Raw genomic sequence first — 23,698 nt, forward strand, 5'->3', positions numbered from 1 at the left:
TGCTATCATATTTTTGTACTCTGCCCTCTATACCTCGGGCAATGTAATTGTAAATTATAAAGGCCGGAGGCCCCGCAGCGCATGTGACAGGACGCCGGACCAGGTGTGCGCCGGACGGACTTACTTCAGTCTTCAAGTTCAGACAGTCCTGTCTGAGCGTGGACGGGCCTGGCTTTGTCTTCTCTGTTCTCTCTCTTCTTCTTGACTATGGCTTGGCTATGCGCGCGCCCCCTGATGCCACACGTGATGTCCCGCTCACGCCACACCTTGCATTTGTGTGTTTGCGCGCATGTGCTGCTGCAGTGCTGTGCCAAATGTAATCAGACCATTGGTCACTCACCAGCCAGCCCTGCCCCCGGCCACGTCGCCCGCCCCCCACGCGCATACGCAGCAGAAATTGACTTAGAAAGTGAAAGTCAAACAAGTGGAGGAGTAAACAAGTGTGTGCACGCCACGCCCGCCGCCCGCGCGCATTCATTCACCCTGTCCCGGCCCGCCGCCATTTCATCGATGATCAAAATCAGATTGATCGACTGGAAAAAAAGATAAACTTAGTGTGTATTATTCCTTGTATACACTTTATCTACACTCAGTCAGATTGAGATTCATCAGTGCCACCAGCCTCACTCAGTCTCACAAGGGACCGGGTCACACACAGCAGCATGCCCCGTCGGGGCCCCCCCACCCCACCATCTAGGAGTCGGACTTGACTCTCGGGGGCCCCGCCCAAGCCGCACCATTTAGAAGACTCGACTAGGCCCGCACCATTACCATTTATTTTCGGAATCGACTGAGACTGACGTGACGACTCCCAGGGGGCCCCGGCCGGTGCGCCGCAGTGTGCACCATTTTAAACTCGCAGGGGCCGGGGCCGCCATTTTGTCACAGCCTAGTTTGCAGTCTGCACTGTGCGGCAGATCTTACGTGAGGGGCCCGGCGGGGCCCCCCGGAGCGCCGCAGTGCGCACCATTTCAAACTCGCCGGGGCCCGCCATTTTTTCACAGCCTAGTGTGCAGTCTTCACTGTGCGGCAGATCTTCTTAAGTGAGGGGCCAGGCCGGGGCCGGGGGGCCCCCCAGAGTGAGGGGCCCGGCCGGGGCCCCCCCGCACTGCGGGGGCTGCGGGGGCTTGTGTTACGCCAGTGCCCCTCCCGAAATAAATATTTTTTGTTTCCCCCTTTCCGCACATGTATCTTCAGTTGGAAATGCTGGGCGGGGGGAGGTTCACGCAGCTCCAGCGGCTTCCTGGGGTATAATCTTCTCCCCCCAGTCGCTGCCGGCAGGATGAATTGGGCCCCAGGAGTTCCAGAGAGAGTCTGATGGCTCACCGTAGGCAGCAACCCTCTGCCTTGCACACGGGACCGCCCGGCTGACCCACCAGTGCCTTCGGCGAACTCCGCAGCTGTTGACCCCAAGTCAACAAGTCGGCCACTTTAATTCCGTGCTCTCAAGCTCCAAGGCACTGCTGCGCTCCAGGCCGCGGATCGATGCGGAGCTCCGTCGCGCTGTAGAGCCGCCAGCAGAAGCTGTGTACTTGGCCGCCACTCTCTGCCGCAGCAGCACGTCAGCATGCGTCGCACAGGCCGCAGCCGCCTCGATGAAGATGGCGGCTCGTCTGCAAATTTTTCGGGGCTCAGCACAGCACCAGGCCAGCCCGTGGGGATCCTCGATGCACCTGCAGGATCGGATGAATGAACGGATGTATACAGGATTATGGAGTCAGTTGTCGGAGCTCTGCTAAAGCGCCACCATCTCGCTCGGCTCCCATGCCACGCCCCCCAATTATATACAAGTGTTTGTTTTATGGTTTATCTGTGTGTTTTCATTTGCCTGCCAACAAAGGCCATAATGGGCGAAGTGTGTCTAATAAAATACCTGCAAATCTTAAAAATGGGATTCCGAAGTGGTATTTCAGTCTTATCACCAACATGCATTTTGAGATATAATATTTACAAACCATGATCAGTTTTGAATGAATGAAGCTCAAATATTAATGCCAATGATATTTCTGATTACATGCGAGGAAAATGATCAGGTGGAAAAAACAGGTAGATGGCGATTTGTCTGTGTTGAAAATACTCAAAGCTAGACGTATGTGCAATCGGGGTTTCTCCCAACTCTAGCTTCATTGCGTGGGCGTCATTCCCATTCTAGCTAAAAACTCAAGTTATCGGCTCTAACAGGAATTGCGCCTAAAAGGAGGTGGATACGTGGCTAGAAAACTGTCCGGATTTTGGGGAAAAAAACATGCATAAATCTCAAATCCCTTGAGGTTCTGTATGGTCACCTAGAAATTAGGGCCACATTGTAATATGGTCCTATGTGGGAAGCAGCATGTCAATTTGAACTAGGCATATTTTTCCAGTTAACACGAGACCGAATGCATCTGTTCAATAAATGTCTGGCAATACTGAACATGTATGCTTCTCTGAGAACGGCGGGTAAATAAATACTTAATTTGCACAACACTTTGCACAAAAAGGTTTGGATGCAAGTTTTCTTTTTAATAAATATTCAAACCATATGGAGCAAGCATTGAGTTTTTTCTGACAGCCTTTCAGATCTGGTAAAAATGGGCGTTTATCATTTTTATAACTCCTATTATTATTTGAACCTAGGATTAGTCTACCCAGATTTATGATCCTGAACAATTGGTGGCTACAACATGATTGGACAAGTTTTGGAGACGACAGGTTTAAAAGCACACCAGTTATAAAGAAATTTCAATTTAACATAACATAGGTTTCTACTTTGTGCTCACCAGAGGCCAGACATAAAAACTCGTATTCAAAATATGAGGGCTTGAGACTGCTAACAAATTATTTACTATGTACTAAACCCATTTTAGGAGTCAGTCAAGTTTTAATGACTCCTAGAGTGGTTTAGATATGGATATTGAATTTCTGCGTTTGAAGGAATGTGTTGTGAACTTTGCTTCCAAATTGTCTTTCAGTATCATATGTAGGGTGGTTTGCGATTGGTTCCAAGCCATTGATCGGTTGCCAACTCCCAAATTCGGTTGTTAACTGATTTGTAAAGGGAAAAGAGGTTCCCATTGTTCACCTTACCCTTTGTGAATCGGGCTGGAAGCTTTAGGGGGAGTAGACAATGGTGCAGAGGACAACTGACAACTCAGACTGAACTTTTTTAAAACAGCCTTGTTTCCTTTAAGAAAATTGAGTTGCTTCAAAAAGTGTTTCCAAGTTTCAAAAGCAACCAAGTGATGGTGTTCCGCTCACACTTGCAGGAGTCCATCCACGTAACTGTAGCCAATTGCACAGGGTCTTACATTGCGACCTGCCTAATTAATATTCATTAAGCAGGTTGGTCTGCGACCTCCTACAATTTCCTATTTTGTGAATCGACCTATTAGTACATAGGTTGGTTCACAAACTAAGATTCTGAATTTTGCGACCAGGTTTTAGTACATCTAGCTCTAGCTTCCCACAGCTTCTGTGTGGAAGGCAATAAAACCTTCGCTAATTTTTTCTTTTATGTTTTTTTCCTGAAGGTACGAGGTCTTTGTGGCACCTACAATTGGAATCAAAACGATGACTTCACCACTCCTGAGGGTGACATCGAGACCAGTGTTGCTGCTTTTGCCAACAAGTTCAAGACAAACAGCGAGTGCCCAGATACTGGCGCGTTCACCTTTGACCCCTGTGGGACTTACACGCAACGCCGGGAGTTTGCTGAGAGCTCATGCGCGATACTTCACGGCACCCTATTTCAGGTATGGAAGAAGTCTGGTGGAATCAAGGTGTCTGCTGTGGCTCAATTGATGCTAAGATGGAAAGTATGATTGTCTTGACCAATATCCCAAATTCCATAGAGAAATAATGCCAAGGGTACCTGAAAACAGTTTACCATATGCCTGGCGGACTACAGCGAGGCATTTTGGAACTGCTCACTTAAAATATCAATGCTATCCAGCACATCTGGGATCTGCAGAGGAATATGGGGGAATATCCAATATGACAGCATTACTAGCTCAAGCAAGGGCATGGATGACTGAGAAGAGCAATACTGTGAGTTGGTATCTGAACATGGAATAGGCTCTTTTGATTCCAGTTTATACATTTTTTCATTTGTGCATTCATACTCGGTTTTTAAAAATATATTTCAGTAATGATTCATTAGTGAGGGTCCTGGAAGATAATGCTGATTTCCTAAAAGTGAGACATGTCCTTGCTTCACAACGAACCTTTTAGTGTAACCATAAAAATGGTCTATTTTCACCCCATTAGATTGGCTCATATTTTGAGGAAGAGGATTGGGAAAGTGTGGCAGAGTAGCTTGCCTGCCTTCCAGCTAAGTGCAGGGTCCAGGGCTGCTCTGAAGTCTCAATTTTGGACCATCCAGAGATTGAAGGATGGCGATGTGGTCCACATGCTGACTGATAAAGATGTTTGGCCTTTGGCACAGCTCAGCTACATTTCTCAGCTGCTTTTGAATCATTGACATCTGGATACGCATTAACATTTTAATGACCGTGTGGGATGTGGATACAGGGCTCTGGGCAGGATTGTTACCCTTTTGATAGACTTCTCACAACAAAGGAGAATTGGAGAAAACAATTTTAGCCTGATTAAGATGCTAAAAGGTGCGCAAAGTGACTCAATCTGGTCCCTTTATTGTATAAATTGTTTATGGTTAGATTGTTGTTCAGTTTGGCTTCCGCGGGTACTGATGTGTGGTTGATACTCAGTTTTATTTGAGATTCTCTGTCAGCGAAAACATTAGGCTACTGAAACAGGCCCCGGCGTTTATTGAGTCTTGATGGCTTAAAACCTTCACAGCCAGAGCTTAAGTAGTTGGAAGGAAAGGAAGTTCTCTGTCCAAATACTTTTTTTCTTGCACGAACCTAGGATAACATTTTCAAAAGACCCTCACCCTGAAGCTGGACTGTCTGTGGTTAAGTATGTCAGCTTATGGTATCATCTGCAAATTAACCACTTTCACCTCTGTCATGGTATTAAGTTATTTCTGGCACGTGATGACTTTAAAAAGGCGATAAAGTCTCTATTACTACTAAGGCCTTTATTAAGAATTTGTCCGACTTTGATGTTGTATACAGTGAACTGGAATAACCAATTCCGGTAGTGTCCCCGGACTAAAATTCGGCACTTATGAGTCTTGTCACTATAATGGGGAAGGCCAGCTACACCAAGGTGCAATTCTGCTGTTTTTCCTTCATTTCCGGGGCTAAATCCACTAACATTTTCTCCCTGCTCTGAGCAGGCTGAACACGTCAACAGGAGTGGTTGGGATGCACAGTGCATAGTTTGGGAGGGGGGGAGATCACACATGCAAGGGCAGCTATGGGATAGTCCAGGAGAGCTTTTACTTCCCCACCCCCTGTGGTGCTGCAGGGGTTTGGTGAGGTCCAGGGTGTGCCCACAGCGCCTGCATCAGCTTCACTATGTGCTGATCCACACCTGGTGAAACTGGGCCTAGTATTTTTGAAACTGGAATTATTGGGTTCAGAGACAGCAGGCGTCCTGTGATGCCCAGACCGGCATCCCACGCAGAGTTATTGTGCTAAACGCAAAATGAGGGTGTAAGGGTGGGCTAAAGTAATACTTTGCTGACTTAACCTTCTTGAGACAAACTCACCACAACAAAATGTTGTTCTTCATGCAGCAGATAGACTGGTAAATGGAATATTCAAGTTTATTGCATGATCCTCATCCTGGGAGGGCTTCACTGGCTTCCATTGGCGACCAGGATTAACAATCCAATGGCCTATATGCCTGCCAGAGTTGCTCCACTGGGTGGTGTTTTGGGTGATGATAATGAGATGTTGTTTTCTCTACCCCCATCTTTCCTTTCTCTCCGCCTTTTCATGCCCAGCCCTGCCATGATCTCGTGGAATGGGAGCCTTACCATCAGCTCTGCCTTTATGATGTGTGCGGCTGTGCCCCAGACAAGGATTGCCTCTGCAGTGCTGTGGCTGCCTATGCCAGACAGTGCGCCCAAGAAGGAGTCGCTGTGCCCTGGAGGAACCACACCTTTTGCCGTAAGTCTCTGCTCCTGCTCATCTTCTCTCCACTCTCAAGGCTCAGCCCGCCTAACCCACAAAAGACTAATACAGAAGGGTTTGGATACAGGCCTTAACCCTCAAACCTCCGGCCAAAACACAATCATTGAAAGAAGGACACTATGATGAGATTTCAATGATTGAACATGTGTGTTGTTTTCTGCTTAATTGTCCATGGTGAAAAGTTAAGAAACAGCTGATTGATGCCTCCCAAATTATAAGTCCATACCACCTCTCCTCGAGGGCAATTTCAAATTGACTCATGTGTGAAGTAGTTGCCTTTATAAGTGTAGCTACTTCAAAACCAAGTGTTGTGGACTGTTGTACTTTACTTTTATTGTTGCATTGGGTATGAGCGCTTGGCTGTCATGTTGGTTAGTCATGAGATGTCATCAGACGCTAAAAGAGTTTCCCAAAGGCATGTAGCACTAAGGCACACTCAGCCACATATCAGGTAAACTGTTTTCATGTTGTGACAGGTCAGTGCATCGGAATAGTCAAAAAGGGTGTGTAGGAGCCAGCCTTTTTGCCAAGTTCCTAATTTCCCCAAAATGCCAGGCAGCCACTCAAATGTACCCTTGCTTTTTTCAATTAAACACACACCTTGAGTCTCATATTCGGAATGTCACCTTTTGTTGCCTAAAACTTTCTGTGGCTCAGATCTAGCCTTTTCCCTTGCCCTTCTCATCACCACTCTGTTTTATCGCTCACAGCTATCACGTGCACTGGCGGACAGGTGTACGCCGAATGCTCCTCCCCATGCCGGAAGACCTGTTCAGATTTACGCATGGAGGCTAGCAGGTCCTGCCTGGACCTGGAGGGCTGCGTGGCTGGCTGCAACTGCCCAGATGGGCTTGTGTTGGACGACAACGGCCAGTGCATCCCAAATGCCATGTGCCCATGCCAACAAGGGGAAGAAAGCCACCCATCTGGCAGCACAATTCAGAGGAACTGCAACACATGGTACGTACCAGTGTCATTGGTCAGAATTTGTACTTGTAAAGTGCCTTCGATTTAAAGAGACACCATTACATTTTCCATCAATGGTTGTACTTGTGCTTGAAATTTGGTGTTTTTCTGCACAATTAAATATAAGCAGAATAGTATAGAATAGTATGTGTCTGGTTTAGTAAGGCTAGAGTGGGCAATCTAGAATTACAATGGGAGACATCCCTACTGATCAGCACATTTAAAAATCAGGTGTGAATGTGTACATTCAATCACACCTACTACGACTACTACTGTTGTTATGGCAGACCTAGGTGTCTGAAAGGCTATTGGAGGGCAGATCTAGTCACAAACCAATCACCTTGTACGTGACTGATTTTATTAGATGGCCCATTGCAACTTGTCAATGCCGTGTTTTTTTTTTAATTCACAACACATCAAGACATACAGATCTTCAGCAGTTTGCAGACTACTAAGCTATACACTTAAACCATTTAAAAATCCTCAGTGCCACCAATAATGGAGTTTCGCCAAGAGTTTTCCATAACAGGGCTGTATGTAGCCTTGTAGACCAACTATTCCTGGAATATTCGGAACCTGGAGCAGACAACACCTTAGCACAGACCCTGCGTTTCTAAAAACCTCCCCTGAGTTTAGAAGTGTTAGTTTATTTCCATGAATGTTATCATCTGAATATGATCGCTTCTTCAAACACCATAACAAGTGCAATGGCTTGTAAACATGAAGACTAGGCTACTCTGCATGCTTTTGTGTCTGTGTTTTGTTTCTGAAAGTAATAAAGTGAGATCCTGAACTTAATCAATGTTAAGAAGCTGTTGTGGACCCACTACGTGCCTAAATACTATGATGTGAAACTTATTGTTTTGTATGTTTACATTTAATGTACATTAGTATCCTGGCGTCAGCTGCAAGCGTGTTTACAGCTGATAGTGTAACATAGACTTTTAGTTATCTCCCCGAAGTTTATTGTACATCCATGGCTTTGTTGTGTGCCAGTAAAACAGGATGTGATACCTGATCTACCAGTGTGCATGAAATCAATGTGCTTCATCTGGTTATCTATGTGCCTGGAGACCATTGTGTAAGTCCCTGTCTCATTCAAAGCTTAGGAGCGGATTTAGATTTGGAAGTTCATTTTTTTACACCGTCAGGGCAATAGAGAATAATGCTCCATTGCCCCGACAAAGTAACCATACTCCGAATTTAGAGATGTCCACTACCCCAGTGGACATCTCTGACCATTGGCAGGAAAAAGTGGCATTACGTTGCTGCCCGGCACACTCTCAATATGTTTTTTTTATTTTCAAAATCAAAATTCCAAAGTAGGGTTTTCTTTTTAAAAACAAAGAAACTTATGACACCCTTGCCATAAATGTTCACTCCCACGGTGTGGGGGTAATTTAAAATACATTTCTTTTACTTACTGCCACATTTATGATGGCTATACGTGAAAGTAAAAAAATGCCATTTGACGGCCCCTCTGTTGCGGGGTACAGAAAATATAAGACTGAGTATTGTCCTTGCGTTTACTGCATGATTTTTATTGGTGGTCATACAAGAAAATAAACGTAAATGCCCGTTCTTTGTTCTTCAGGGAATATGTACTCTTCCTGGAAACTCCTCTCAGCCAGATGCCAGATGTCCAGGGCATTAAACCAAAAAAGAGACGGGGGATCAGAGTCAAGCGTGACTATACCTGTCTGTATAGGGAAGGGAGTGGGGGACACGACATGCAGGCAATCAGAACAGCGGTAACAGAAAAAAGACTTCACCCGCGTCTGCAAAGATCAAAATGTTGGGAGTCCTTAACGGTGCACAGAGGAAAGCGTCAATGTGTTCCCCCCTTTTAATGACTGGGTCTGCTCCTCCACCCGCCTCCCATTCCCTAGGAACTGAGCACGCACCTGTGCAAGCCACGCTCCTCCTGGAACGGGGTTGGGCAGCTCACTGGATCGTTGGCCTCCTGGCTTTGGTGTTGGTATCTCGGGCTGGACTCCGGCTTCCACTGAACTTGTTCTATGTTCCTTCTTGTTTGAGGCTGCTCTACACTGCTTTCTCCACTCGGGGCACCATATACCATCTTCCACGCTGACTTGGGGCTCCTCTTCGGTTACCTGTGGACAGCGTCTTCCTCTTCCTGATCCTTTCTTGAATGGGCCAAGGGGGCATGGCTAATCAACATGTCAGCGTCAGGCATCGGAGAGTTAAAGGGCCCTTAGACTGTAATAACGGGGTCATCATCTGCCGTGAAAAACTCTTCTTTGGTCAGGCAGGAGGCCTAGTAATAAAGCAGAGGTTTGGGCGTGTAAGGAATTGCCCATTCTTCTTCCTTCTTCTCAGGGTCAGCGGGGCGCAGTCTGACACCCTCTAAGTCAGGTGGGCGGTCAAATGGCCAAAACTTTGATGGTTCTTATTCTCTCGGACTGTTGGAGGAGTATGTCAGTGAGAGAGACAGAGTAGTACACACAGAGAGGAGTAGTGTGTATAAGTCTGTTAAAAAGAGGTGGCACATGCTCAGTGGAAAAATACTGCCGTCACTCACAAAACTGTGACATGCTTCATCATCAGGCTTGTTTCAATACACCCCTGCGCAGACCAACACCTGGGGTGGAGCAAAAGGGAGGGGAAGACAATACAAACACATAAAAAATATATATAAGTAATGGATCCTGGGATCACTGAAAGAAAAAGTGCAGTGAAGATTAAAACTAGTTCAGTGGTATCTTTTATCAATAATTTATTCCTAGATCCACTGACTGGGATTAAAAACGTGAAAGATGGTGGTGACAGGAAAGTATTAGGAGTTCCTTTACCCCTCCTTACTGCCAGGTTGTCAGCATGTTTCAGCTGCTTAACTTGTGCCTACAATTTCAGGTCACCACAGCATTCATCAGGACCTTCCTGATACCAGAACATTAATCAGTCCCTCAGTACCCCGTGTTTATGGACTCCGTAACAAATTGTTCTCAGAGATAGGGACCTGTTCAGTAACTCACTCCAGACAATTGAGTTTACAATAAGCCATGCTTAAAGTGGCGAGTAAGAGGAGGAGACCCCCTGTAGTCACACTTACTCCAGGGGTAGTGCTCCTCCTCGACCTCTTATCTCGGGCTCGCCGTGAAGACAGAGTAGTACCAGTTGTTGACATCTTGAAAATCTTCCTGACTCGGAGGCGAGTGGACCTTCAACTTGATGGAGAGGGTAGTTATTCACCATTGTGATGGAGCACCCTCACTGCCAAATTCTACATCAAGCTAATACTCTTGCTTTTATGTGCCCATAAAGCATTGTTTAAGGCTCGGACTGATCGCAAAAAGTGGTCACTCATTCCATATCAACTGTTTGCTACCAGTCTTTAATTTGGCAATGCGACCTCTCTACTTATAGATCTGATTGCCAAATCTCTAGTTTCAGAAGGCTGGAGAATGGCCTGCCTAATGAATATTAATTAGACAGGTTGCTATTTACAACCCCCTGTGATTGGGAGGAAAAAAAACAGGGATGATGACTAGCAAGGAGTAGCTCACCACCATCCATGTATTTGCATTCCCAAATGGGAAACTTTTTGTTAGTGCACCCAATATTCTTTGAAGGAATTGGTGCTGCTTTAAAGAAGAAAACATTTGACATTTGGGAAACAAGAGGGGTGGGGGGGAGGGAGAAAGCAGTGGTCCATTGGACCACTGCCTACTCCCCATTCCGAGGTTTCCAACACCATTCAGAAAGGCGAAATCTCCCCAAGGGAAGACCTTCTCCTTTGCGACTCAGTTACCATCCCATTTGAGGTGTCGGTAACTGATCAACAGTTTGTGGCTGCATGTGGATTACAATTCTCAACTGGTCTTTGCTTGTGCTCATAAGTCTCCTTGTTAGTATTAGCCTGGTTTAAAGATTGGCGGCTGTGGCAATGGAGTACCCTCTCCGCCAAACTGAAGGTCCACCATCCTCATTTATAGTTGGGCGGACCTTCAGTATGGCAGTGACAGAGACTACTCAGTCTTTGTCACTAAAATACTCCTCCAATGGCCTGACAGAGGAATGGTTGTCAGAAGTTTGTCCATTTGACCGCGCACCCAATTTATAGTGGGCGGATAAATGGACAGTTTTTGCTTTCACAAACTGCCATCAAAAACAGGTTGCTAAGTGAAAGTTAAAACGTATAGCCGACCCCCACACTATGGGAGAAAAATCCCACAGTTAGAGGGTCATAAGTGTTGTTTTAGTTTTAAAAAAATCCTGTTTTGTGATTATTTTTTACAGTAAAACTTTTTGAAAGTATCCCAGACGGCAAAGTCATGTTGATGCAGCCACGCAGCACACTTTCAATATGTCAACAGGTACCACCATGAGTGTGGTTCCTGTTCACGGTCAGAGATGTCCGCTGGGGCAGCAGATAGCTCTAAATTCCAAGTGTGGTTACTCCATCAGGGTGATGAATTATTTACTCCGTTGCCCTGATGGGGTAAAACCCATATTACAAAATCTAAAACTGCCCCTAAGTTTGTGAAGATCACAATTTAAATGGTATTAAAACAACTATTATTTTTATGCATCTCAGACTGTTAGAGGTGTGACTGTCTAAAGCATATGCTTGATGTTAAATGTGTACTTGGTGTTTGTCATAGGGTCATGGTTCCGGACATAGGTCTTTTTTATGTGCATTAAGATAATGCAACTCTTCCTGTGACTGTGCTCAATTGTGTACCTTCCGATGCATACCATGAAAGGAATGCCAGCTCTGTTGTGGGGCTGCGGTAAATCGTTCACTTTATGTTCTTTTCACTACTTGGATGGCTATGTGGTATCCTGAGGAAATGATGTAATTGGATTGCTCACTCATCAGAGTGCCTTTTTCTGCAGCGATGGGTGATTTTAGTGGTTGCAGATGTTTGATGAAATCAACCTATTGGCCTGTTTGAAGTTGGACCACAGGATAGGTTGATTTCATTGACTGTCTCAACCACACGACAGCTATCTGCTTGGAAAGCTTGGTGCCCTTATATGAAAACATATTGGTAAATTGATTGGACAGAGTCAGTGCTAGTCCTGCCTCCTAGCGTTATATATGTTACTAGTAGAGAAGCCAAGATTGTACATGTGTTTATATCTGATTTTACACTGCCCTGAGTCTTAGTGGTCCGGTAAACATACCAACTGTTCAAATTGGGCTCCAAGTTAAATTAAAAAAAACACAGTTGATGGACAGAATGTAGAACAATGTCATACATTCACCCCAGTACAAGGATCTGGGCCTAAATCCATCGTTTTTTTGCACTCCACACCACCCTGGGTTAGACACTGGCTTTATGCAAATCAGCTCTGACCCTGTGCCTCATGGGAACAGTCCAGTCCGAACTACCAAGCCATGTCTTTCCCAGACCGGAATCAAGCATCCAAGGACCGGTTTCTGGCTATCAGCCTTCATCAGGCTGGATAGCTTGACTCCAGTGGTGTGGAGAGCCTGGGACTCACGTCTGAGCATACCCAGCCCACTCGGGGTGAAAATTGCAAAAAACACAGTTGATGGACAGAATGTAGAACAATGTCATACATTCACCCCAGTACAAGGATCTGGGCCTAAATCCATCGTTTTTTTGCACTCCACACCACCCTGGGTTAGACACTGGCTATATGCAAATCAGCTCTGACCCTGTGCCTCATGGGAACAGTCCAGTCCTTTCCCAGACCGGAAGGCTGATAGCCAGAAACCGGTCCTTGGATGCTTGATTCCGGTCTGGGAAAGACATGGCTTGGTAGTTCGGACTGGACTGTTCCCATGAGGCACAGGGTCAGAGCTGATTTGCATATAGCCAGTGTCTAACCCAGGGTGGTGTGGAGTGCAAAAAACGATGGATTTAGGCCCAGATCCTTGTACTGGGGTGAATGTATGACATTGTTCTACATTCTGTCCATCAACTGTGTTTTTTTTCCAAGTTAAATTTCAGCACTAATAAGTAGGTTTTAATGCCTGCATTATGTACACACCTTGCTTTGCTTTATTGGGGCTTTGAAAACTTGACAGTTATTAACCTTCCTTCCTCCAAACTGATCAATCTCTTTACTCTTTTAAAAGCTACTAGAATTCTTATTTTCAAATTTTTGCAGCATACATTTCCACTAAATAATTATTCCCTTTCTCTTGCAAATCCAGAACCACGGGCCACACTCTTTCTTCCTTACTTCCTCGCCCTCTAGTGATACGCCTTGCCTGCTGGTCTCCTCTTCATAGCTTTGTCTATTGGCATGGGTTGTAAACAGGACTGGTGGAATTCTCTGCGCCTGACCCATAATATAGATCTGCCACCCCTGAAGATTTGGCATAACTTGGCTAATATATATGGGTACATTTTAAATCACGACCCAACCCCTTGAGTGAGGAGCTTTTCAAGTGAGGTGCGCTTTAAGTTTTCACTTTTTAAGCCCGGAGGGGAGTGGAGGTTATGATGCTTTCTTCAATTTTCAACTCCTGGAGTAGAGGTAACATTTAGATAAAATATTTTATTAGAGTTGTGCACTTTGTTTGAATACAACTAATTCCAGTTTTCAGTAGAAAATTCAATCTCTGTAAAATAAGATTTGTACATTTCTGTAAAGAAAATTAATTATTGTGGCCGTAAATTAAATGTATGGTTTTGAAAAATACCCAGATGCAAAATTTTAATGAGACTACAATGAAGAATAACGTTTTAGAAGAAATATTTCTTTTCATAGAAGTCCCTTTTTACATTAAACCACAAACCCAAATTCAGTGTGCCCTGTGAAAGATCAGCTGCGGGTGGACCTTATCTTGTTGAGTATATCTTAATCACTTCTAGTTTTTTATTCAAAATCATTAGCTCTAGATATTACAGGTGTTCATATTAATCTGTGTGCCCCATTGGTATTGGCCAAAAAGACATCACTCTTAATCTGTATACTTCAACTCACCACATATCACTTCCTCCCCTGAGGAGTACCATGCTTTTCACGGTTGCAAATATGCATTGAAGTGTGATATTCATTTCATTTTCTTAATTTGGTCAGGGTGATCCCTTTTTCTCAAACACCATACACACTTTATATCCTTCATCTGTATAACCTAAGCGTATAGCTGGCCTTCTCACACTTTGATGCTCTGTTATTCAGAACATCAACTTTTGGTGTTGAGTTGTGTGCTGGGGTTTACAACTTGGAGATCATTCACATGAGGAACTGGTCATGTTCTTGATCACGTATTCTACCAGACATCCCTTATATGATATATCAGTAATCCCTATCGATAAGGCTTTAATGCAAAATATAATTTACACCAAATATGAATTTGGCAAAGGTTATTCATTGTGAAATAGTTCACAATTTCAATTGGAATATGGGGTGAGCATCCATCGTGGCACTTCTCAAGTTGGGATTCTTCAATGTATCATGGTGCTGTATTTTATGAGTTTACTAGATCTTTGGCTTTTAGTGTCTGCTCGAATGGCATCTGGAATTGCACAGAAGTCGGCTGTCCTGAGACTGCCTACTGCCCAGGAAATCTTGTGTATGAGTTCGGATCCTGCCTGCGGACGTGCGAGAACCCTGAGAGCAACCAGACCTGCTCCAATGCCATGGAAGGCTGTGTGTGCCCTGAAGGCACTGTACTCCTGGTAAGCAAAGAAGGGCTTATTACTATAACAGAATGTCTCTTTACAAATGTTTTAGAGCGAAATCTAGAAATGCCACCTGCAGATAGTAAAATGTAGTCAGTTACAAAGGGAAATACTAAATGACTTTACTTAAGAAGGTTATTTGAAAGGAAAACTGACCCTTCTTTGTATCCGATTGAGAACAGTCCAACATATGATGCACAGGCCACCAGGAAAAGGGCTTTTACAGTATTGTGCTCAGGGGCGTAGCTTCAGGTTTTTTTGGGGGTGTTACACCCACTGATAAATGTATTTTGTGATAAGTAGTTGGGTACACCTGCTTTCAGTCGGGTATGGTGAGGTGTCTGTCGGATTTCACCAGGAATTTTGCACAAAGAGACAAAGATGCACACACACTCTCTCCCTCGCTCTGTTTGGAAAGACTTAATTTTTTTGGGCTATTTCACAAAATAATGTGCTTTCCCTCACTTCACACCCCTACCAACCCGCATTCCTCTCTCTTTCCACTGTCCCTTAAGCCCCCCTCAATCAATCAACCAATCAGGGTTGGTTAAGTGGCACTACTCACCCGTGAGGGTCTCAAGGCGTTGGGGGGGAGGCTCCGGTGAGTGCTTGGGCCATCCGAGCCAGGTCTTGAGGTCCTTCCTGAACTCTGGCAATGTGGGCTGGGAGGTATGAAAAGGACTTTCCTCCCATTCTGGTCTTGTTGATATGTGGGACGGTGTCCAGAGAGAGCTGGGATGATCAGAGGTGTCTTTTTGGTGCGTGGAAGGAGAGGCGGCTCTTCAAGTATGCGGGTCTGTTGTTGTGAAGGGCATTGTATGCATGGGTGAGGAGTTTGAAGGTTATTCTTCTTTCGCCTGGAAGCCAGTGGAGATCGCGGAGGTGTCAGGTGATGTGACTGAGACAGGGGGGTGTTGAGTATCAGTCTGACTGCGGTGTTCTGGACAGTCTGGATTATGCGAGGAAGTTTCTTCTTGGTTTCGGCATAGAGAGTGTTACCATAGTCCAGTCTGCTGCTGATGAGTGCGTGCGTGACAATTTTTCTGGATTCGGTTGGGATCCATCTGAAAGTCTTTCAAAGTATGCAAAGTGTTTTGAAGCAGGTCGAGGATACAGCGTTGATCTAGCGGTTCATTGTGAGCTATGTGTCTAATATGATGGCAAGTTTTTGTGCGTGGTCCGTCGGGATGATGGCATTTCCGAGGCGGAGGGCCACCAGGAGTTCTTCCATGGGGAGGGGGTGGAGCCAAGGATGATGACTTCTGTATTTTCTGAGTTGAGTTTCAGGCAGCTGCCCTTTATCCAGGTGGTGATGGCTTTCATCCCTTCTTGGAAGTTGTGTTTGGTGATGTTGGGTTCGTTGGTGAGGGAGAGGATCAGCTGGGTGTCGTCAGTGTAAGAGACGATGTTGAGCTCGTGGTTCCTGACGATGTTTGTGAGCGGGGCCATGTAGACGTTGAAGAGGGCGGGCTGAGGGAGAAGCCCTGGTGCACTCCACAGTTAGTCTCTGTCGGTTCTGAGAGTTAGGGAGGGAGTCTGATCTGTTGAGTTTTGCCGGTGATTTCTATGGTGTGCTTGTGTAGGGAACGCACATTGAAGATGATTCAGTTGAGTGGTTTGTGAGGTGTGATGTTCGGTAGGGTGGGAGATGCTGCTGGGGTACGGAGGTGGGTGAAGGTGCAGCAGCAGTGTAGACATGATAGAGGGCCATGGGTGTTGGTCAGCATAGAGAGCTGGCAGTTGTTGCATCCGGTGTTGAGATCGTGGAGGGTGCTGGAGTTGTAGCGGAGGCGGGTCATGGGAACAGGGTACCTGGGGCTGGTCGCGGCTGCAGTCGGGCCGTGGATGGGCACAGAGGGGCTTGCCTTTGGTGTGCCAGTGGTTCGGCTGCCATTAAGTAAGGTTTGGGGAGGGTGAGTCAGCTGGGAGGTGGGAGGGACACAATGGAGAGGGAGGGGCCGCGGAGGCAGCAGCAGCATGGAAAACGAAGGAAAGAGTGAGAAGTGAAAATGAAGGAAAATGAAGGAAAGAGTGAGAAGTGAAAAGGTGAACGGTGACAGAAGGGCAGAACGAAGGAAAGAGGAAATGGGGCACAAAAGAAAAGAGGCAAGAGAGGCAGAGCAGCAGAAGAGCAGAGTGCTCTCCCACTGGACCACCAGGGATTAGGCACAGGCAGGAGCCTGCGGGTGGAGGAGGGTCTCGAACACCCTGCAACAGAGTTCAGGGGGGCAGCACTTAGCGGTGGAGCTGCGCAGGGGAGAGCAGTCACATTTACCAGGTTAGTGGTCTTGCTCTTCTTTCCGTGCAGCCGCTACGATTTAGTAGGGATAATGGGGAGGGCGGGTACTGGGAGTGGGAAGGACACACTGGATGGGAGAAGGCCATAGGGGCAGCAGTGGCATGGGAAAATGAAGGAAAGATTGAGAAGTGAAAACGAAGGAAAATAAAGGAAAGAGTTAGAAGTGAAAAAGAGAAAAGTGACAGAGGGGCAGAATGAAGGAAAGAGGAAAAGGGGCAAAAAAGGAAAGAGGCAAGAGAGGCAGAGCAGCAGAAGAGCAGAGTGCTCTCCCACTGGACCACCATGGATGAGGCGCAGGCAGGAGCCTGTGGGTGGAGGAGGGCCTCGAACTACCTGCAACAGAGCTCAGGGGGCAGCACTTAGTGGTGGAGCTGCCCGGGGGAGAGAGCAGTCACACTGACCAGGTCAGTGGTCTTGCTCCTCATGCCATGCTTATTGTAGAATGTATTTTAACAGTATGTGCCAGCGTGATTGTTAGGAAATCTATTGCTCCCCCCAAAATCCTGACCAAGATACACCGCTGGTTGTGCTGGTGAGGTGCGGAAGACTGCCTTGCCGTACTCAGTACGTGGGGGCAGATTTACAAGCCCCTTGCGCCTCTTTTACGCCGCCGTTGCATCACTTTTGTGACGCAGCGGCGGCGCGAAAGATGCGACATAGTGCGGGGTATTTACAACGTGACGCATCTCCCAGATGCACCACATTGTAAAGACCTGCACCAGAAGGAGGCGTTCCATCGCAGGGGGGGGGGCGTTCCGGCGCAGGAACGCCTCCCAAAAGTGGCTGAGTGAAATCTACAAGATTTCACTCAGTCACTTTTGGGCCCATGCTGCGTCAAAACCCTGCGCCTGCTTGAAGCAGGCGTAAGGATTGACGCAGCATTGTGGAGATAGAGCCCCCAAGCCTTGCTGGAGCTGCGTCGCACTTGCGACGCAACTCCAGCAATGCGCCGCTTTTATGGCACAGATGTGTGACGCATATGTGCTGTTTTTGCCCCATGGTGCGCCTCATTGTAAATGCGGCGCATCCCGGGTGGCGGAGCTGCGGCGCACAATTACTGGCGCATCCCTGCTGATATGTAGGGATGCGCCAGTAATTGTAAATCTGCCCCTAAATGTTTTAAGTGGTGTTTGCAAGCTAATCCAAATGTAAGATGATCTATGTTCTATGTACTCTATTACATAGACCTCTTATTGAGGAACTTAGAAGCATAAGTCAATGCCATAGGATGAAAGATGGCTCCTCTTCTTGGCTGTTGCTGTCCTTTATGAAATGCTTCCCTGTCTGCCCATTGGTTGAAGGTGTTGGATTTGGGGAGGGACAATACCAGTGTGATATTTCTAGAAATGCCCTTCATCACAGGCAAATTGCAACTGGTCTCCATGAAAGTAAAAAAAAGAAGAAAGTGAAGGTGGATCAAATAGACAGCAATAATTTGATTGCAATAATTTTTTTTATTTGCTATACAATTTTTAATACAGTGATATTGATGCAAAAACAATGTGGCAAAAATAAATTATACCATCACAGAGGCAATGCATCAACATCGGTCATTCTATCCTTTAGAAGAAGTTATTTCAAACTTATCTTAAACTGTTCCAATACCATACAGTGTTCATAAAACACACTTGTTAGGCAAGCACATTCCAAACATAGAAAAGTGAAAAAAGTATGTTCAGGCATGTGAGGCTGATTCAAATAGGCTTCCTAAAAATGCCTTGAAAATCTCGACAGCATGTAGAGATCCTAGAGAACCCCCATCACACAAGAAGAAGTGATAAGTGCCATTAAAAGATTAAAGTAGGGAAATTCCCGGGACGGCATGGGCTCACTTTTTTGTTCTAAAAAAGATTTTGTAGGTGGCTGTCCCCACTCTGTCGAGACGTTTTACCAAGTTTGAGGAGCTTGACGCTGACGAAGAGAAGTAAGAACACACCCTCCTTTGTTATTCTTTCAATAATGCACGCTATTTGCTTAGAGCTGCTGTTTCATCTTGACATCTTGTAAGCTGGAAAGTTCTCCTCTCTAATTCATGCTGTTCAAATACGAGTAGAAGTAGGTGTAATTTAAGTTCCGTTTGGATAGTTTTGCAGTTTACAAACTTTACGAAAGCTAAAGTATTCTATCTACCGTCGTAAAAATGTGTGCGATTTGGTACAAACTCTAGGTATAAACAAACAGTATAACAATGTTACAACAAGGATGCTCAAATTGAGAGTTTAAACCATCCGAGCTGTGGTGGTCCGGCTTACGCTCCCTGTCCATGTGCAGAGCTGGAGTGGAGAGCGGGCTAGCAAGTAGGACCGTGCCATGTGGACACAAGCTTTAGCTTTAGACTTCCTGTTGTGTGCATAGATGTGCATAAAGGGAGTAAAACTGCCTAGGCTTTTTTAGCACAGACTTTCTACTCTCAAGTTGAGAGCATGTTGCTATGAGTTCCTATATAAACAAGCCGTTGCTTTAGCATGGTGATTTGCACACTCAGGGGCTTATTTATGAGCCCTTGAGACATTTTGCACTGCTGGTGCGTCACTTTTTGTGGCACACCGGCTGAGTAAAAAATGTGCCATGTTGCCCCCTATTTACAAAGTGATGCATCTAAGCAGATGCGTCCCTTAGTGAAGCTCTGCGCTACATTATACCTTCGTCAATTCACTGCACCAATTCTAGGACGCTACTGTGTCAATATCTTACGCCTGCCTCACAGCAGGTATAACACTAACACAGGCCCTTCCACACGGGGCTTGCCCCATGTGAAAGGACACTTTGCTGGAGTTGCGTCTGTTTTCTGACACACCCCAGCAATGTGTTACTTTGGCGCCGCCAGATACGGCTATAATACTGATGTATCTGTCATTCCTTGTGATATGATGCATCATACAGTAAATATGATGCATCCATCATGTTGTAAGGAGGGCCCAGTGTAAGCTGTAGCATTGCTGTTTTCATACAGCAGTACAACAGTTTTCATAAATGAGGACCTTGGTTTGCAAAAGCTCTTTGAGGAGTGGAAAATACTGAAATAGAGCAAGAGGAGGAGGAAGGGCTTAACCCTTCACAGAGAGACCTTGAAGATCTGACAAAGGAAGCAGTTAAGTCTGGATTGAAAGAGCCCTCTGATAAGAAACAGAGAGGGTGCAGATGTAAAGGAAAGCCAGGAGGAAGGTCCAAGGGGCAAATATGTTCAGGGTCAACAGTTGGTCGATATACAAAAGCATATTAGGGAAGTCCTTATTTTGAACTGAGGCCTGAACAGGCGGGGATACATTTTTTGCCCAGTATTCTATGAAATAATCTGATTTGCTTTTTCTGCATTGCATTATAAAGAATATAATATCCTGAACGACTGGAAGGGTATTGAAAAAGTTGAATTTCCAAGATTTCAAGCTAAGAGATACCCGATGGTTGGATTTGCGGTGATCTTCCCCTAAAATTCTATGGTCAATTCTACATTGGCTAGTATGGCGTCTTTCTCATCTTTATCCTCTGAAGAAGGTATTGAGAGATCACTAGAATCCTCCTTTCAAAGTGTGTATGCAGCTTCCAACTTTATGTTGAGGTCTGAGACTTATGCAACTTATGCGTCCAAAGCACTGCTTTAAGATTTCCAGTCACTGTTTGACTGTTTGCAGGATTGAGAAGGTCCTCCTCAGATTGTGGCCGAATTTGAGTTACTGGCGAAATTTCTTTCAGACACCACTTTGATGCCCTTAGATCTGCATCAACAGTAGTGGGAGCTACAAAAGCGGGAAGGAGAATGGTGTGGCTTAGGCTATGGAAGATTGATCAAACTCAAAGATCACTAATTCATCATTTTACTTTCTCGGGTTGCAAATGTTTTGCTTTTAAACTTAATGACATGTAACAGAAGTCCGCAGAAGAGAGGCAGATGCTACAACCATTTAGAGGTATTCCACACAAGATATTGTTACAGCAGAAAAAGCCTGTTCAGTTCTCTCAGAAAGGTGTCCCTTTCGTGGGTGTGCCTATGGCTGGTGGGCTGCCATTCCAGGAAAATCCTGGTCACAGTCGCTCAATAAGCAGAGGTGAAATCCTGACTATATGGATGGAGCAGAAGTTGGAAGAGTAGCTCATTTCTAGTCACACTGGGATGGTGCCTGCAAAATGAGTGTTAGACATTGTAAAGGATGGCTACAATATAAAATGTGCAGGTCCATCTCCTCGCCAACTGTTCAAAGCGATGCTTTTTCCGAAAAACAAAGTAAAGGAACTGGTAGTACCACATAAATTCCACACTCTTCTTTAGAAAGCAGCATGCTACCTGTTCCAGAGAAGCAGAGAGGGTTTGCAATGTACTCAATACTCTTCTTGGTGCCAAAGACCGATGAAACATACAGACCAGTGCTGGACTTGAAAGAGGTAAACAAATGTATTCACAGGTCAACTCTCAGGATGACTGCATTGCGGACAATAATCCATTTGATCATGCAGGTTGATTATTTGGTAACTCTGGACTTCCAAGATGCGTATTTTCATGTTCTGATTAATGGGGAGAGCCAGCTGTACCTCAAATTTGGGATTGAAGAGACTCATTATCAATTCAGTAACCGTCCATTCAGATTATCAACATTTCCAAAGATATTCATGAAGGAAAGTAGCTCCTGTTGTCCAATCTTTGCAGTTACATGAGTTACAAACATTTATCTACATTTTTTATCACAGGCTCTTTTTTTCAAAGGCTGAATCCAGTCTGAAGATAGTGTGTGAGTTAGCAATCAGCAAAATTGGACACTTGTTACACTGCTCGACTTTCGGTTCAGTGCAAATAAGGAAACCCTCAGAGAAGTCAATGTATGCTTGAGAGTAGCGGTATATTAGCTTCATCCGCCCCACATTGACATTCATGCAGTTATCATAGGGTTTTTCCTCTTGGTGTGTACTGCTAGCCTCATCCAGAGGCACCTCCAGTCTCGAGTGCAGTGTCCAGAGACAAAAGGACTTTCCCAAAAGGATTGGATAAAAATGCAAAAGAGTGCCCAGAATTTTTTTTAATATTGGGCAAACTTACATTATTAAAAATTGCGAATACTCATTGGTAGACCGAGTTACAGGACTATATGGTATTACTAAGGTGGTATTGTCGACATGTTTCAGCTCTATTGGGCCAGGCGGTCTGTAGAGCTTTCGTCAGGACTTACAAAGGGTTGGTACAAACAAACACATATAAAACTACTCACACGAATTGTGCGGTAATCCCAAAACTCAATGCATTGATTTGAGTATTGTATTCTTCTCGATCTATGAAAGAATATACATATAGAGCTATGTTTAGCTGAGTGCAGTGAATCCTAAAAAGGGGTAAGTGCAGTAACATAAACGGTGATAATATTAACACCGGTGTGAATCATGAAAGTTTTATCATGAAGGTGAGCGTTTAAGGTTCAGGAAATAAATTAATTTACACTGAAAGTCGCTCGTGAGCAATGGAAAAGGGAAAGTGGCTTTGGCTATAGATGCATTTTCATTTTTGAGTGCAGGCGCTAATTGATTTCGTGGCTCGATTTAAATATATCACTAATTGTCAAGGTGCTCTCTCAGCCTCGCATCGCATGTCATATTACGTGCTGATCATTCACACACAACAAGGTTGCCCTTTCATTCATTTGTATATTTACTCTGAAAACCAATAGATATTATTGTGGCTCTCGTCAGGGTGAGGTTGGCGCCATGTCTCATATTAACGTTATTTTGTCAGGAGGGGCGCTCTGCGTCTATGTATAGTAGACGGCAAGTGAAAAGGTTGAAAAAACACAAGCCGGCTATTGCGGCATTTCTGAGTTCTTACCTGTCGTGATTACGACTTCTACTTCCTGCGGGGGTACCTTCAAACGCTACAGAGCTGAAGCGGAGACAGGAACCACGATCAGGACAGGATAGATTATAATGCTTACCCAGGAGAAGAAGTCGGAAAAGTGGAACATCGCCATTACCCGCATGGAGTCCTTCCTCCTGCCTTGTGCTGACTCTGCCCCCGGAGTACTGGGAGCGGGTTGTAGTTTCTTTTTAAAGGAAATTGGCACCTCAGAGTAAAGGTATTCTGACAGCGTCATGATGACTCAGCCAATGGCGCGCTGAAGGAGGGATTGTAGTTTCTGTTTTAGAGGCGATTGCGCCTCTGGTTATAGTGAAGTCCAGATAATGCGTGATGCAATACAGGTCCCCATGAATAACAGAACAGTCAATATCTGTTGTTTTTGTTTGCCACATTGGATAGTAGAGTACTCATATCCTAGAATAGGTCATAAGTTTCTGAAATTTTTATGAGACAGGGAGGGATGTTTGGTCATGTTTCACTGGTAGGAATATTAGTAATATTTACTTAGCAAAGTGATGCCAAGCTACATTGTCATTTAACCCAGTGTCGAAGGTACGCAAACGGTCCACCCATCTTTGCTCCTTCTCATACAGGATCTTTTCAGCATTGCCAGATCTGTTGGTCAGCATTTCTATAACTGTCCATTGCATTTCTTCATGTGTGTGATTTCTTTCAGTGAAATGGGCACACAGCTTAGTAGTATTCCTTTTCAGCCTGATGTTGCTCCTGTGCTCTCCTATCCTGAGTTTAACTTTGCAAATCACACACATGAAGAAATGCAATGGACAGTTATAGAAATGCTGACCAACAGATCTGGCAATGCTGAAAAGATCCTGTATGAGAAGGAGCAAAGATGGGTGGACCGTTTGCGTACCTTCGACACTGGGTTAAATGACAATGTAGCTTGGCATCACTTTGCTAAGTAAAT

The 23,698-nt window shown here is 45.2% G+C and overlaps 1 protein-coding gene across 1 annotated transcript in view; it reads left to right on the top strand.

Moving 5' to 3' along the window:
* Positions 1-23,698, top strand: part of LOC144784018 (SCO-spondin-like) — a 1,726,865-nt gene that overhangs the window by 160,617 nt on the left and 1,542,550 nt on the right. Inside the window, exons 15-18 of the mRNA XM_078662721.1 lie at positions 3,510-3,731; positions 5,852-6,017; positions 6,752-7,001; positions 14,452-14,632. Of these exons, the coding sequence (XP_078518847.1) occupies positions 3,510-3,731; positions 5,852-6,017; positions 6,752-7,001; positions 14,452-14,632 (819 nt within the window). The remainder of the gene's footprint in view (positions 1-3,509; positions 3,732-5,851; positions 6,018-6,751; positions 7,002-14,451; positions 14,633-23,698) is intronic.

This window comes from Lissotriton helveticus, chromosome 10 (assembly GCF_964261635.1).
Source record: "Lissotriton helveticus chromosome 10, aLisHel1.1, whole genome shotgun sequence".
In the NCBI taxonomy this organism is placed as follows: Eukaryota; Metazoa; Chordata; class Amphibia; order Caudata; family Salamandridae; genus Lissotriton; species Lissotriton helveticus.